The 13,855-nt window shown below is 33.2% G+C and overlaps 2 protein-coding genes across 7 annotated transcripts; one reads left to right on the top strand and one right to left on the bottom strand.

The window, feature by feature from the left end:
• Positions 1-182: 182 nt before the first annotated feature.
• Positions 183-2,144, bottom strand: LOC121801431 (glutelin type-B 2-like). The gene is made up of 3 exons (XM_042200914.1): positions 1,839-2,144; positions 570-1,290; positions 183-488 (listed from the first exon to the last, which is right to left on the bottom strand). The coding sequence occupies exons 1-3, from the start codon at positions 2,032-2,034 to the stop codon at positions 335-337; spliced, it is 1,071 nt and encodes a 356-aa protein (XP_042056848.1). The 5' UTR covers positions 2,035-2,144; the 3' UTR covers positions 183-334.
• Positions 2,145-3,439: 1,295 nt separating this feature from the next.
• LOC121801543 (ERAD-associated E3 ubiquitin-protein ligase HRD1B-like) lies at positions 3,440-7,141 on the top strand. Of its 6 annotated transcripts, none has more exons than XM_042201049.1 (9): positions 3,440-3,558; positions 3,757-3,820; positions 4,247-4,826; positions 4,941-5,117; positions 5,342-5,491; positions 5,588-5,784; positions 6,039-6,195; positions 6,368-6,575; positions 6,706-7,141. In XM_042201049.1, exons 3-9 carry the CDS (start codon positions 4,294-4,296, stop codon positions 6,838-6,840), a joined length of 1,557 nt encoding a protein of 518 aa, XP_042056983.1. In that variant the 5' UTR covers positions 3,440-3,558; positions 3,757-3,820; positions 4,247-4,293; the 3' UTR covers positions 6,841-7,141. The 6 variants fall into 6 exon arrangements, with proteins under 6 accessions (XP_042056983.1, XP_042056985.1, XP_042056986.1 ...); XM_042201051.1 differs by having other exon boundaries at positions 3,509-3,558; positions 3,757-3,792; XM_042201052.1 differs by having other exon boundaries at positions 3,530-3,662; positions 3,757-3,792.
• The last annotated feature ends 6,714 nt before the right edge of the window (positions 7,142-13,855 follow it).

Below are 13,855 nucleotides of genomic sequence, written 5' to 3'. Positions count from 1 at the left end.
ACTTAATTCGATGAAGCAATATTTTTTAATTCTTGTACTCATATTGGGATAGTTGTAAATAAAGACTTTTTAAATGTGCTTGATAAATTCAAGTAGCATATTTTGCATTGGAAGAGAGGGATCTCATGTCCGGTTCCGACGAAGAACTTGAATGTTTAATAATTGAATCAGTTAGGAAAAGCTTAGGAAAAAACACTTTATTGCAAAAAAAAAAAACTCAAAATATAACCAATATGCAGAATATATCAAATCCTAAAATGAACGGAAAAAGAACTAAAATGATTCAAATCCATAAAAAAAGAACATAGAAACAGAGAAAGGAAAGAAGCGTTGATTAATTTGGTGGTGGGAAGAAAATCTCCTCAGCCTTCCTCTTGGAGGTGAACTTCTCCTCAACTTGTGGTGGCACGTTGAAAGATGCCTGCAGCACTTCCGGCGACAGCGCCTTCCACACCGAAGTCCTTCCGGCCAAATGTGTGAATATAGGACTGCAAAACACACAAAAATTCATAAACATTCAATTCAAGAAACTCAAATATACATACCATAAAAATGGCAATGTTACTCACTTGGGAGTTGTGATAATGGAGAACCAGTCCATGCCCTCATCATTAGCAATTTTGGAGACAACAAAGAACCTCGGAACAATGAAGAGATCTCCGGCCTTGATGGTCGTTTCCAAGACGCGCTTGCCGTCGACTCCAACAACCTGCACTCGGCCACTTCCCCTAACAATGTAGGTCACCTGCAGGGCAGAGTCACAGGAGAAGCCCGGGGAGCACATGGCTTTACCGTCCAGCCTCACGAGATCAGCACCGAGCCCCACCTCGCCCACCAAAGGCAGGTTCTTGGTGTTGAGGACCACCACTTTCCCACCATTCTTGATGTCCACGTCAAGTGGAGCTTCCTCGCAGTTCAGTACCATGCCGTTGTAGTGCTCCTTCTTGGGCTCTGGCATCTTCAGGCTCGGGTCGAGCTTGACAATGCCGTTGCCCTTTTGGCTCCCGACGAGGGTTTTGACAACACTCTCGTCCAAGTCCCACGCCCTTCCCACAAACTCGGTTGAGAATCCAGTGAAGATTCCGTTGGTGCCGGTGAGGAAAAAGTCGGTGAAGGAGCCGGATTTGTGGGCCTTTGAGGTGTCTCCGAGGAAAAGGACAACTAGATCAGAGTCCTCCTTGTTGTACCACCATGTTACCACGCCAAATGGAAGGGCAATGGCGTCTCCCTTCTTGATTGCGAGTACCTTCTCTTCTTTCTCTGGGAGAATGATGCCAGCAACTCCACTACCTTTGAACAATCAAATAATTGCCACAACAACAACAGAGTTGTAATAATTATCATCAAAATGCGATTGAATTTTCAAAGCAATTAACACGAATTTATCCTCTGTTGTGTGCGTATCACTGTATCAGCATTTACAACAGAAAACGAACTGAAAAAAAAAACTCATACAATCATAAATCATCAAAATTCAAAACGTTATCCACACTCCACCACCTTCACACAAATTTTGAAATCAAATAGTCACAACACGATTTTCCAGCAGTTATAGCATTATACATAGTCATAAAACATAGCATGAAATTCTCGCAAACAACCTTCCTACATTCATCGTATCGTTTCCAATATCAATATCTACAGAATTGAGCAACACTTATATACAATCATTACGATTAATGTGAAAATTCAGAATATTTCTACTCTAGTAAATACAAAAACGTATAAATAGTTAAATACAGCGTGATCAAAGCCAAAATTGAAAAGCGTAGAAGACAAATCCGCTTTACAAAAGTCAATCGCATCATCGATCAAAGAGAGAGGATCGCGAAACATACCTTGAAGAACATAAGCAACCTTAGCAGAATCGGAGTAGCGAGGCAGAGCGAATCCGTTCTTCACAAGAGAGAGCTTTCCGGCGCCGATGTTGCCTTCGCGGAGCATCGGCAGCTCGATAGGGGACCACGCGTAGTACGCGCCGCCATCTCCGCCGTAGATCTCCTTCGCAACCTTCGGTGTCAAATCGAGCTCCATCTCTCTCTAGAAACCTAGTGTTTATCTCTCTAAACCAGAAAAATTAACTGAGTGCTGACAAATGGAGTAACTAACAAAGCTTTTTAGAGTGGAGAAGAAAGTTGATTAGACGTTGTGTATTTATAGGGTGAAAACTGAAAAGGATTGACACGAATCAATCCATTATATTTTAGATTAGGAATATGCTGTTCCACCGATTAATTTAATCTTATCTAACAAATTATCCGTCTATATATCTATGCAATCATAATTCAGAAACAGATGATTAGTAACTAATCTGCTTGTCTTAGGTACTAATAAAATCTACCTTTTTTATATCATAAACCGAGTTGAATTTTAATAATCAACATGCCATACACAAACTAATAAAACAAAGCTTACAAGGTGCAATCATTCATAGTAGTTAGAGAATATATATTCAACTCGGTTTATAATAATAATAAAAAAAAAGGTTGATGTTATTACCATATGCTATGCTGACTTAGATTATACTACTATTGTTTGATGCGACTACTTAAGCACGTGTATATATTACTACTACGAGTATATATGTTATTCTTATTTGATATTGTTTGCAATTACTCCGCAACTTCCTCCCCGGCAAAAGATAGTTCAATTATTGTCTTATTTTAGCCACATATTTTCAATAAAATATATACATGATCTACCATTATTTATGTTTGATTAATATAAAAAACAAAATGTGGTCGATAGACAAACTTATTAATATTGTGCCACACCAATATATGTGGTATTTTTTTGTAAAGAAATAATTTAATGTATATAATATATTTATTAATATATTTGGTGTTAGATAATTTTAGGGATATAATATTGGATATGATCAAGTATTTTTCATTTAAACAAGGATATATATTTAAAAACAATAATGAGGTCGGAAGTCGGATACATAAATATTCTCACTTAACATAACATTATCCATATATTTGAATAAAAATAAGCAATCACCGTGTCCCCCCGAAAATAAATAGGAATTTTATAATATCCATTTAATTTAATTTAAAAAGAGATACACGAAAAATTCGATAAATTTTAGTAGATGATATTTATCCAACCTTGCATCAATAATGGATGATTAATATGACCTAACCAACATTATAAATTTGAATTAACAAGCAATTAGTTCTGGATTGTTAATCTAAAAAATTTGATTTGTGAACTGTAACCAACATTATAAGTATGCATTTCTAAAAAGAATAAAAGTATGTACTTAGCATTTAGTTAACGTAAATGGACCCATTGTTGTTAATAGGCAGGGCCCATTGGGCCAACACCTCTTGTTCCAGTCTCCAAGATTTGAAGCTGCATCTGCTGACATGGCAGGTTGATTTTTTAACCAATACATAAGTGACACGTCACGTGTAACACCTCACCTCAATTGTCACCCAACCCCGCGAAACCTGTCAAATGATCGTTCAGCTTTAAATTTCATGTAAATTTTAGCAATACACAATAGATCAATTTCTGTAAATCGGCCAAGTTTTTTGGGATCTCTTCTTCAAAGTGAGTGCCTTTTGATTTCATGTTCTCCATGCTAATTCCTCCCCCAATATTTTCACTTTAGTTTCTGCCAAGAATTTGTCCGTACAACTTTGGTAAATTCGTCGGTAATGAGTTTTGCCGTTTAGTGTTTGATGCGATTTTCGTTGTATGTTCTTATCGCTTTTGCTAATTGATTCTCCCCTCATTTCTTGACTCCAGTTAGGAAATTGGAATTGCAGACTTTTACCTGTAAAGGTAAAAAAACTAGGCTCCTATTGACTTGGTATGATTCTAACTACAAATATTATGGAGTTATCCAACATTTTACGTATTTCTAGAATTATTCGCCTAAAGAAATCTTGTATTGATTTCATTTTGACATTGATTCCATCCAACATTTTAAAATTGCGTTGCATATTCATTATATTGTGTAGAAAATGCTTGGCATTACAAGTGGGAATGAAACATGCTTCAGGAATAATGAGGTTTGGTAGTACTATTGTCTTAAGGAATGGTATATGTCTGATAATTGTTTTCTTCCTATTGGTGGTTATTGAGAGAATTTTAAAGGACAAAACAATACATTATATGATTCTACATTTTCAAGACATTGTAGACTTAGGCTTGAGAATCTGCTTAATATGCAACTTAACAAACGGTCAGTGGAAACTTCCTATCAATCAAACTAACCTGCGTTTCTTTCTGGCAGATTTTGGCTATTGATTTGGCATTTTTGATGAATAGAGTCTAACTGAAATGATGAAGCTGCAAACTTATGCTGGGTTCAGTGTGGTAGCTGCATTGGCTATTATTTACCATGCCTTTGATAGTAGAGGCCAATTTTATCCTGCAATGGTTTACTTGTCGACCTCAAAGATCAGTCTAGTGCTTCTTCTGAATATGGGATTGGTTTTTATGTGCATCCTGTGGCAATTGACCAAGAAAATCTTCCTTGGTTCGCTCCGTGAAGCAGAGGTCGAGAGGCTGAATGAGCAGTCATGGCGGGAGGTCATGGAAATATTGTTTGCAATAACTATTTTTAGACAAGATTTTTCAGTTACATTTCTTGCAATGGTTACTGCCTTGCTTCTGATTAAATCATTGCATTGGTTGGCCCAAAAGAGGGTGGAATACATAGAAACAACTCCAACAGTTCCAAAGCTATCTCATGTTCGCATTGTATCTTTCATGGTGTTCCTACTCCTTATTGATGGCATCTTTCTGTATGACTCAGTTGATCATTTATTAGAAACCAGACAAGCTTCAGTCGCACTGTTCTTTTCATTTGAGTAAGTCTTGATTCTTATGGTTTCTATTATTAATCATATTTCTGAACTTCCATCTATAAAAGTTGTTTGAAATAGGGAATTTACAAATGTTCTGCAAACGTTTTTTCCTTTCAGATACATAATACTGGCTACAACAACCCTCTCAACCTTCGTGAAGTATGTGTTCCATGTCAGTGACATGCTTTTGGAAGGACAATGGGAAAAGAAGGCTGTCTGCACATTTTACTTGGAGCTTATCCGAGACTTGCTGCACTTGACTCTATGCATGTGTTTCTTCCTCATCATCTTTTTGTAAGCAACCTGTTTGGCTTAATTATTCTTTCATTCTGCTCCGATTTGGGTATTGCTACGTATAATTTTCATGAAAAGATGGTTAAAACACAATAATCCTTCTCATCTGATTCTTCAGAACTGGTTGAATAACTCCTACCCGCTCTCATTCCATGTACATAAAGTGCATGAATCTCGGCTCCTCACTGAGTGTCTAAATGTGATTGTTCCTTTATGTCCTTTAGGAACTATGGTGTGCCTCTTCACTTGATCCGCGAGCTGTACGAGACATTCCGCAACTTTAGAATCCGTGTGGCTGATTATATACGTTACCGGAGGGTCACTTCGAATATGAATGATCGTTTCCCTGACGCAAGCCCTGAAGAACTCAGTGTGTAAGTTGATTTTGGCATGTGGGTTTTTCAATATTCATATTTTAATCACTGCCAGTAACTCTTATTCTAATTTCTTACAATTTCGTACACACGCAGAAATGACGCAACCTGCATTATATGTCGAGAGGAGATGACTGCAGCCAAAAAACTTGTATGTGGACATCTTTTCCATGTGAACTGCCTCAGATCATGGTTGGAAAGACAAAACACATGCCCTACATGCAGGGCTCTTGTTATACCACCTGAGCACGGGACATCTATGAGTTCAACAATGATAAATAGCCTGCAGCAAGGTATGGTGTTCTGTCAGTGATATCAATTCTCGAACACTTGTTGCTAGAGGCATGTTAGTGTTATTGAGCTTAAATTTCCTTGGAGCACTTGTACTTTTCAGTCTTTGGTAAGGTTTTTTCCGTACCAAGATGTGCTGCGTTGATACTCTGTAATGTGGAACTTAACTTCATATTGTGGCTTCTCTGCTATGCATTGAGAATCTTATTGACATACATGTTCCATAGTTCATTTAGTTAACACTGTTTTGGGACAGGAACTGGTACGGCTGGTACTTCTACACAAGGATCAAGTGGTGATGGTGTGGCAAATGATAATGTCAGTCAACATCAGATTAGACTCCAAGCAGCAGCCGCTGCGTCCTCCTTATATGAAAAATCTTTTGTTTACCCTTCTCCAAATGCTCTAATGCGGTATTGGCCTTGCTACCATTCACTATTCACTTATTTTCCTTAGCAACTTATTTCACTGTGTTAATGTAGTTTTCTATTCGCATAGTTCTTGTTAAAAATTTTGAAAACATCGTTTTTTGTTCTTTTTCAACTGAGAGAGGAGATACTAATAAGGCAGCATATAAACATACAGATCACCTGGATTGGCCTCACCTTCGCAAGTATTTCAACATTCAATAATGGCAAGAGATGGTAGAGAGGGTGCTGCTAGTGAACTGACTGAACAGTTTTCCGAAACAACCTTAAATCAGTTCCCAAATTTCAACTCGGGATTTAGAGATGGGAGTTCATCAGAGTCTCAACTTGATTTGCAAAGGAAGCTAATCGAGCACCAGATTGAGGTACTTTCATTTGACTGCTCTAGTTGCATCACAATTTTGTTATACACATCTGAAGCTTTTAAAATTGCTTCCAGACTAGCTTAAGGGCTCACTAACAGAAGCATCTCTCTTTCTCTAACTCTTTGTACAGTTTCTGCAAAACCAGCTCCAGCGGCTAAGAACTTCAAATGGGGAGAAAATGAAGGATGTGGGGACTTCATTTGATGTCAAAGGGAAATCGGTATCATCACCATCTTCGTCTGTGATCGACTCTGGTGAGACCTAAATGGTAGGATCTGCGAATCTATTACACTCCACTAGGAGGTATTATAAGAGAATGGAGATGGATAGTTTCAAGATTAGCATCTCCATGAAAGAATTTTTAATTTTATTGCCCGTTGCTCCTCAAGAAGGAAGCTCTTATACAAGTCATGCACATAATGTAACATATGAAGATTTGAGGTAACCTCCCAAGTTCAAAGTATGGAGAAATACTGCAGATGAAAATGCATGTTTTCAGTTTTTGGAGATGGATGAATGCAGATTTGGGTTTGAATTTTAGAGGCAACAATTTTATTTTTTTCCAAGTGCAGCTAATTTTAACTTCAAATGCAGTTATTTTATGTGCTAATACAATTGTTCTTGCAATAATTTTATTTTAATCCAGTCTATTAGTGTATTTTTAAAGGGTGTGCCAATTTATTGCCGAATAAATGGGCTCAACCCATCATGTAAAATATGGGCCTAGTTGGGCCCACGTAATTGGTCTCATTGATTGGACGTTTAATAGATCTTAGATACTGAGGTTGATTACTAGATTCTTGGTCCCATCCCTGAGTTCGGACTTTTAATTTTGATTCAATATTATTACTTGAATTATTTTAAATGTATTTTCACTCGTCTAATTGAAATAAATAATAGTAATGTTCATCGCTGCCTTGCGACTTTCAAATTTTATTAAATAAATATTCTTATTTCTGTAAATATTTTATCAAAAATACAAATACTAACAAGAACCTAAATAGAAATAATTGTGAATTAGTGATGAAGGACTATTATTGTAGCTGTTGACCTTGCTATTCATATATGTCGTTGTTATACAGTCAAACGCATTCAAGTCTCTTTTTACTACTGTATCTGATAACTGATAAGTATGATCATCCTTTTTTTTCTAAATATTTACTTTTGTGACGTATTTGTCTTCGTTTATCGATATGAAATTAATTTATATTAATAGTATACATGTTAAAATATGGTAAGGAATTTACTGCATATATCACATATTATAAAAATAATAAATGGCAAAATCATGAAATTCGAGTTCTAATTATCTGGATTAATAAATTATAGAAACTAATAACCTATTATTCTAAATAATATACTACCTCCGTTCCTCAAATATTGTCTCACTTTGATCCGGCACGGGTTTTAAGAAGTGTAATGAAAAAATTAGTGGAATGCGGGTTCAACTTTTATATATTAGCTTTATAATAAAATGTGAGTATGAATGAGTTAGTGGAATATGAGGTCCACTACAAAAAATAGTAAAAAGTGAAATGAGATAAACTTTCAGGGACGGACCAAAATAATAAATTGGGACAAACTTTGAAGGAAGGAGGTATTTTGGATTTTCCAAACAAGGAAACTGTGAATAACTAATGCCTTCGACCTGATCGAGATTGTCTTGTTTCATTTGTACTCTTTTTTATATACTATGTGATGTACATGAATACGTCAAGATGGGAGACAGGAACCGAAATCCACCCACTAAATATAGTTGAATTCTGTAAATATTAAATTGATAAAATTGATTATTGCTTTGCTTACATGTTGTAGTATTATATTATCAAAAAAGTTTGGAAAGTGTCCCAACTAAGTTAATACTCTATCCGTACCGTGTATTGCACTATTGCTTTTCAGCTCGTCTCAAACTATGTACATTATTTATAGTTTAAGTTAGAATTAATATATTTAATTAATATATTAGATTAAGTTAAGAGCTCTTTTATTAAGTTATGCCTCATTACACTTAAAATTCTAATTTAATTATACTAAAAAATCAATCCCAAATTTACGGCCTAAAATGAAAAATGCGAATAACATGGGACGGAGGGAGTACAAAATTTTTGGACACGAAAATTAAGAAATTATATTAAAAGTAGAAAAGAGGAATAAGTAGGAAATATAAAGAGATAGTAGAGTAGGTGATGTAATAAAGCAAGAGTGATTGAATGTTTTATTTTTTTTATCAAAAAATGAAATGATTCAACTTAGTTGAGACATTCTAAAAAAAGAATACGGCTCAAACTTAGTTGGGATGGAGGGAGTAGTATGTAACCATATTTTACAAAAGATTGAAATCCTTAAGAATTAAGACTATTTATTTTTGTTAATTTGTAATTATATCAACCTTTAATTGGAATAACGCATTAAAATGAACCCGCTTATACATTTTAAAGTAACTTTACATATGTATAGAATCAGCACCATTTTAAATCTTAAAGTATATCTATTTTATTTAAAATATCTATGAAAAGTATTTAATCACACCATAAACCATTTATTTTATCAAATACCATGTGTTTACGTTTCGGCCTTCTAAATTTTAAAACAACTTATCGAATATTTATAATTCGAGATTTTTTTAGTAAAAGTGAGTGATATTTATATTTTCTGAGTGACTCAAATTCTAACTGTAACTCATTAATTTATAATAAAAGAATTATAAGTAGAGTATTTCATATTGGAATTTATATATGCGGAGCTTATTTATTGCCAAATTTATTCTCTTAGATAGTTAGATACCTCACAGCTGATGGGCCCACGCATCAAGTTTGTAAAATCTTACTACTAAAAAACTTGACACATTTACCAACGAAAATGACACATATAGATAGTTGGCCCATTCCCATGCAGGCCCCACTTCTCACACAAATTATATATTATTCCGTATTAAAGTAACAAAAAATCTAAAAATGATTAAAACTTAATTGTCGAGCAATATAATACTATTTCAGAACATGAATTTAATATTGCGATACGGCATCCACCTTTTTAATCCAAGAACTAGATAATATTATTAAAATAAAATTAGTGCTATTTAACCACATATTATCATCTGCCATCTCTCTAATATTTCAAAGATACTTTTTTTCTTCTTTACTAATCCTTTATCTAGCTTTCAATACCAGTCTATTAGTATTGTTTTATTAATTAATAATATATTACTATTATAGCTTAATATTATGACCAAATATCATTTTTCCTGATATCACCGTTACTGTAACACATACCGACATACCTATCAGTTTTATTTATTAAAAAAATACACGATTTTAACTTTTTCAGTTTTGGATGCACCCTTTTTCAACGAGTCTCGTTGCGGGCTCTATCTCGTCTCGGAGAGACGAGACCGCATCAAGACAGTGTTGCGGGGCTCCGTCTCGTCCCCATCCCGTCTCTTGTCTCACCGCGGAGGAAAGTCTCGCGAGACAGCTCGTCACGCGCGTTGGCGACGTGGCGAGCTCTGATTCGTCCGCGAGTGAGCGTTGTTTTTATCCGAAATTTTTTTAAAAAAAAATTCAGGAAAAAATCGAGAATTAAAAAAAATCCCAAAAAATATACTAGCCGTTTATAGCCATTTTTTGCAAATTTTTTATTTTTTTAATTTTTTTAAGCCCACAATCACTTCTATAAATATCAAATCATTCACTCAAATTAATCCACCATAAAAAAAAACTCTCTATTGTCGCTCAAACACTCTACATTCTTCATCTCAAAACATTATTCTTCTCACAAAATTAATCCATTCATGGATCCATTTGAGCAAATGCGTCGAATAAAAAAAATCAAACACACTGAATTTTCAAGTATCATTGGAATCCACATACTAAAAGTTTGTCGAAGCTCTCACCCAAATTCGAAATAAAATCCTTCACCTCCCCAAGTCTATCGCTGCGAATTTTTGTTGCCTCGAGCTTTGATCCCACGGAATAAGACGTCGCAACTGATGATATCTTCTTCTGCTTCTTTGAGTTTTGAGATTTTGAATTTAGAGAGAGTGAATGGAAGATTTTAAATTATGTATTTTTTTTTTATTTTTATTAATGTGGTTTTTTATTTTTTTAGAATTTTAAGTTGTAATTTTATTTTATTTAATGAAGTGAGTTTTTATTAATTGAATTTGTTGGAAATAAAAATAAAAAATGAAATTGAATGAATAGTTGAGAGATAAGATGGTTATCAATATTTGATTTGAAACTTTATACTAGTACGTTATTAAGTCCATTACATTAAATCTTGTTAGCTCTGTTAATTTGGATTCAAATTATTCGTGGTATTAATTAAAGTGTAGAAAATGTCATATGGAACTAAGTAATACTTACCTCCATTAAAAATAGAAATTATTATCATTTTCGGACTCCTTTAAAAATAGAAATTATTATCATTTTCGGACGTCCTTTAAAAGTAAAAGTTTTCTATTTTTTTTTAATTTTAAAACATGGACCATACAATTAACTAACAATATTTTCACTACTTTTTTTTCATCTCTCATACTTTACTCATTTCTCTTTCTCCCTCTTACTTTACTAATTATATATTAAAACTCATATCATTTTAAAAGTTTTTATTTTTCAAGGGAGTAGTATGAGCGTAGCATAAATATTTGCCAAGCTTAGGTACGTATCAAATCGATTGAATGATAATATCGCTGAATTTATATTTTGTCAGTTCTCTGATTTTTAATCAATAGAAATATCTATATAGAATCAGATTGTGAATTTGGATATGTAAAAAAGGTAAAATTTCATCATTTTCACAATTACTATTTCAGAACACATCCAATTAGCAATTCCACAAATTCTGGTTCGTTGATTTCGCAATTATTTATTCCATCACTAAAAAAATTAAAGTCAATAATTTAAAGTTTGCAAACAAAGAATAATTAAAGCAAGCATGATAGAGTTTGATTGATGATGCATCGCACTTGTACAGTAATTGAAAAGTGATTTACTATGATATTCGTCTCAATGTCAAACCTTATTTGGTAATACTGAAAGAAACCTTATTTTGTGATTATCGTTTTGAAATTGTATTTTTTATTATTCATATTTTTTTAATTATTTTTGTATGATTACTATATTGATTTGACTCGAACATTTTATTTATTAATAATAAAACAGAAATTGTCATAAAAAGAAGTGGGGGCTACGTTGGAATCAAAAACACCAATAAATAAACACACCCTTATAATATGAATATTGTCTCAAAAAGATAAAATAATTGGACTGTAGAAGCACATTTTACTCATAATAGCTACTCTAATAATAGCTTTCACCTTCACTATTAATAACATGATGATCACTCTTTCCTGTCTTTAAATAGGTACTTATATATGAAAATAAATTTTGTTTTTTTAATAAATTTCTTTTTTGAATTCTTTAAAAAATATTTATCTGACTTAACCCTTATTCTCGATTCTTTCACATGTTATTCTTGTAGTATAATTCTTTGTGTGCCTATGTTATTCGTGATAATTTGTTTTTTTAATTAAGTAATTACTATTATACATTTATTCCGTGCATGGTTAGGCCGTAGGCGAAACCCCTAACACAAACACCGTAATAATTAAGTTACTCCTATGTTTTATCTTCATTTAATTGTTTTTTTAATCTAACAAGAGGAATACAACTATTTTTGGAAATATACTTACCTTCCCGCTAGAAAAAATAAAGCTAAATAAAAGAAAAAATTTAAGGCTTAATTAAAAACAACTATTTTGACCATCAATAAAAAGACAAATCCCACTTCAACACGTTAAGCATAATTTGAAATTACCACCTTCTTTTCTTCATAATGACACATAATTTATTCATTCCACAACAAGTTATACATACTAACCACATTTCACTAAATGATAACCCCCTCGTCTCATTCAAAAGATTTCATTTGAATAGGAATGTTAAGAAAAGCGTGTTTGAAGCATAGAAATTCAAATTCTAATTAAAAGTATAAAGTGTATTGCTCCAAATATACTTTTAGAAAGATAGAAAAGTCAAAGTCTATTACAAATTACTTACATTACTAAAAACTCTTTGTTGTTTTCTATAATAGTGGAACACTTCAAAATGGTTAACTAAACAAAAGTGTAACGTTTGAGACAGATGGAGTATTTTTCCAATTAGTGATATATCTCCAAAATATAATACTCATGTGAATAGGCAAAATTTTTTTAAGAAATGGCATAAATACATTTGAGGATATTTTGAGAAATATGTGGTGTGTTGTCCATACAACCACTAATTATAAGATTTTGATTGAGCATTAGCAACCTTTAAAGAGGTTAATGTATCTAAAAATGACTACTTTTATTATGTTCCCACCTCGCATGATTTGATGTGATTTTTGGGGCCTGTGAATATATAGCTTTTATATGCTATCTTATCCCACAAAATGATAGATACAAATCATATCATACGTGTCTAAGTAAAGAACTGTTATGTGAGTATATATTTGCAAACTTAGATCTGACAATAATAACAATACCCACAAATATGTAAATAATTAAATGTATCATTTTTTATGATTGATATAGCTTATGGATACAGTTATAATTGATGGTAAAGTTCCCTAAGATTTAAGGACCATTTTTTTTTTAAAACTTGATTTTGTTTCAAGTCAATTTTCACTTTGTTGATATAATTTATTTGTTATACTTTGTAGCAAAACACTATTGTGGTAGAGCAAACTATATCCCACATCGAAGAATAAACAAGAGTTATAAGAGCATATAAGGGCTACCCCAACTCCATTAGTATGAAGCCTTTTGGGGAGTACCCCAAGAGCAAAACTGTGAGGGCTTTGCCCAAAGCGGACAATATCATACTAATGTGGAGTTTGGGTGTACCCCAAGTTAAATACTCCATATTATAGTGGTTCAAAATCAGTATTAGGCATATCTGTTTTTGTTTTTATTTTGTATTCTTGTTTATTTTTAAAAAAATATGCCCACAGCTTACAAACCTGAAACCACTCACAAGTTGAACGTGGATTTTAGGCGGTCACTTCAACACTCCTGTACTACAATAATCGGTAAATAATCAGTACATTAATCGGTATATAATTAATACGTAATCAACATTTAATTTTGAATAAATAGTAAGAATATATATATATATATATATATAGGGTGCAACACCCTTCTTATCACCCCTAGTATAAAACATAGGACTAATATAATTCCTTTGATCTATTAATCTAATGGCTATGATTAAAAGCATCGCCGTACATTATTATACCAT

Source organism: Salvia splendens, chromosome 4, assembly GCF_004379255.2.
Source record: "Salvia splendens isolate huo1 chromosome 4, SspV2, whole genome shotgun sequence".
In the NCBI taxonomy this organism is placed as follows: Eukaryota; Viridiplantae; Streptophyta; class Magnoliopsida; order Lamiales; family Lamiaceae; genus Salvia; species Salvia splendens.
The sequence above is the reverse complement of the archived record's forward strand: the minus strand, read 5'-3'. Positions and strand labels throughout refer to the sequence as shown.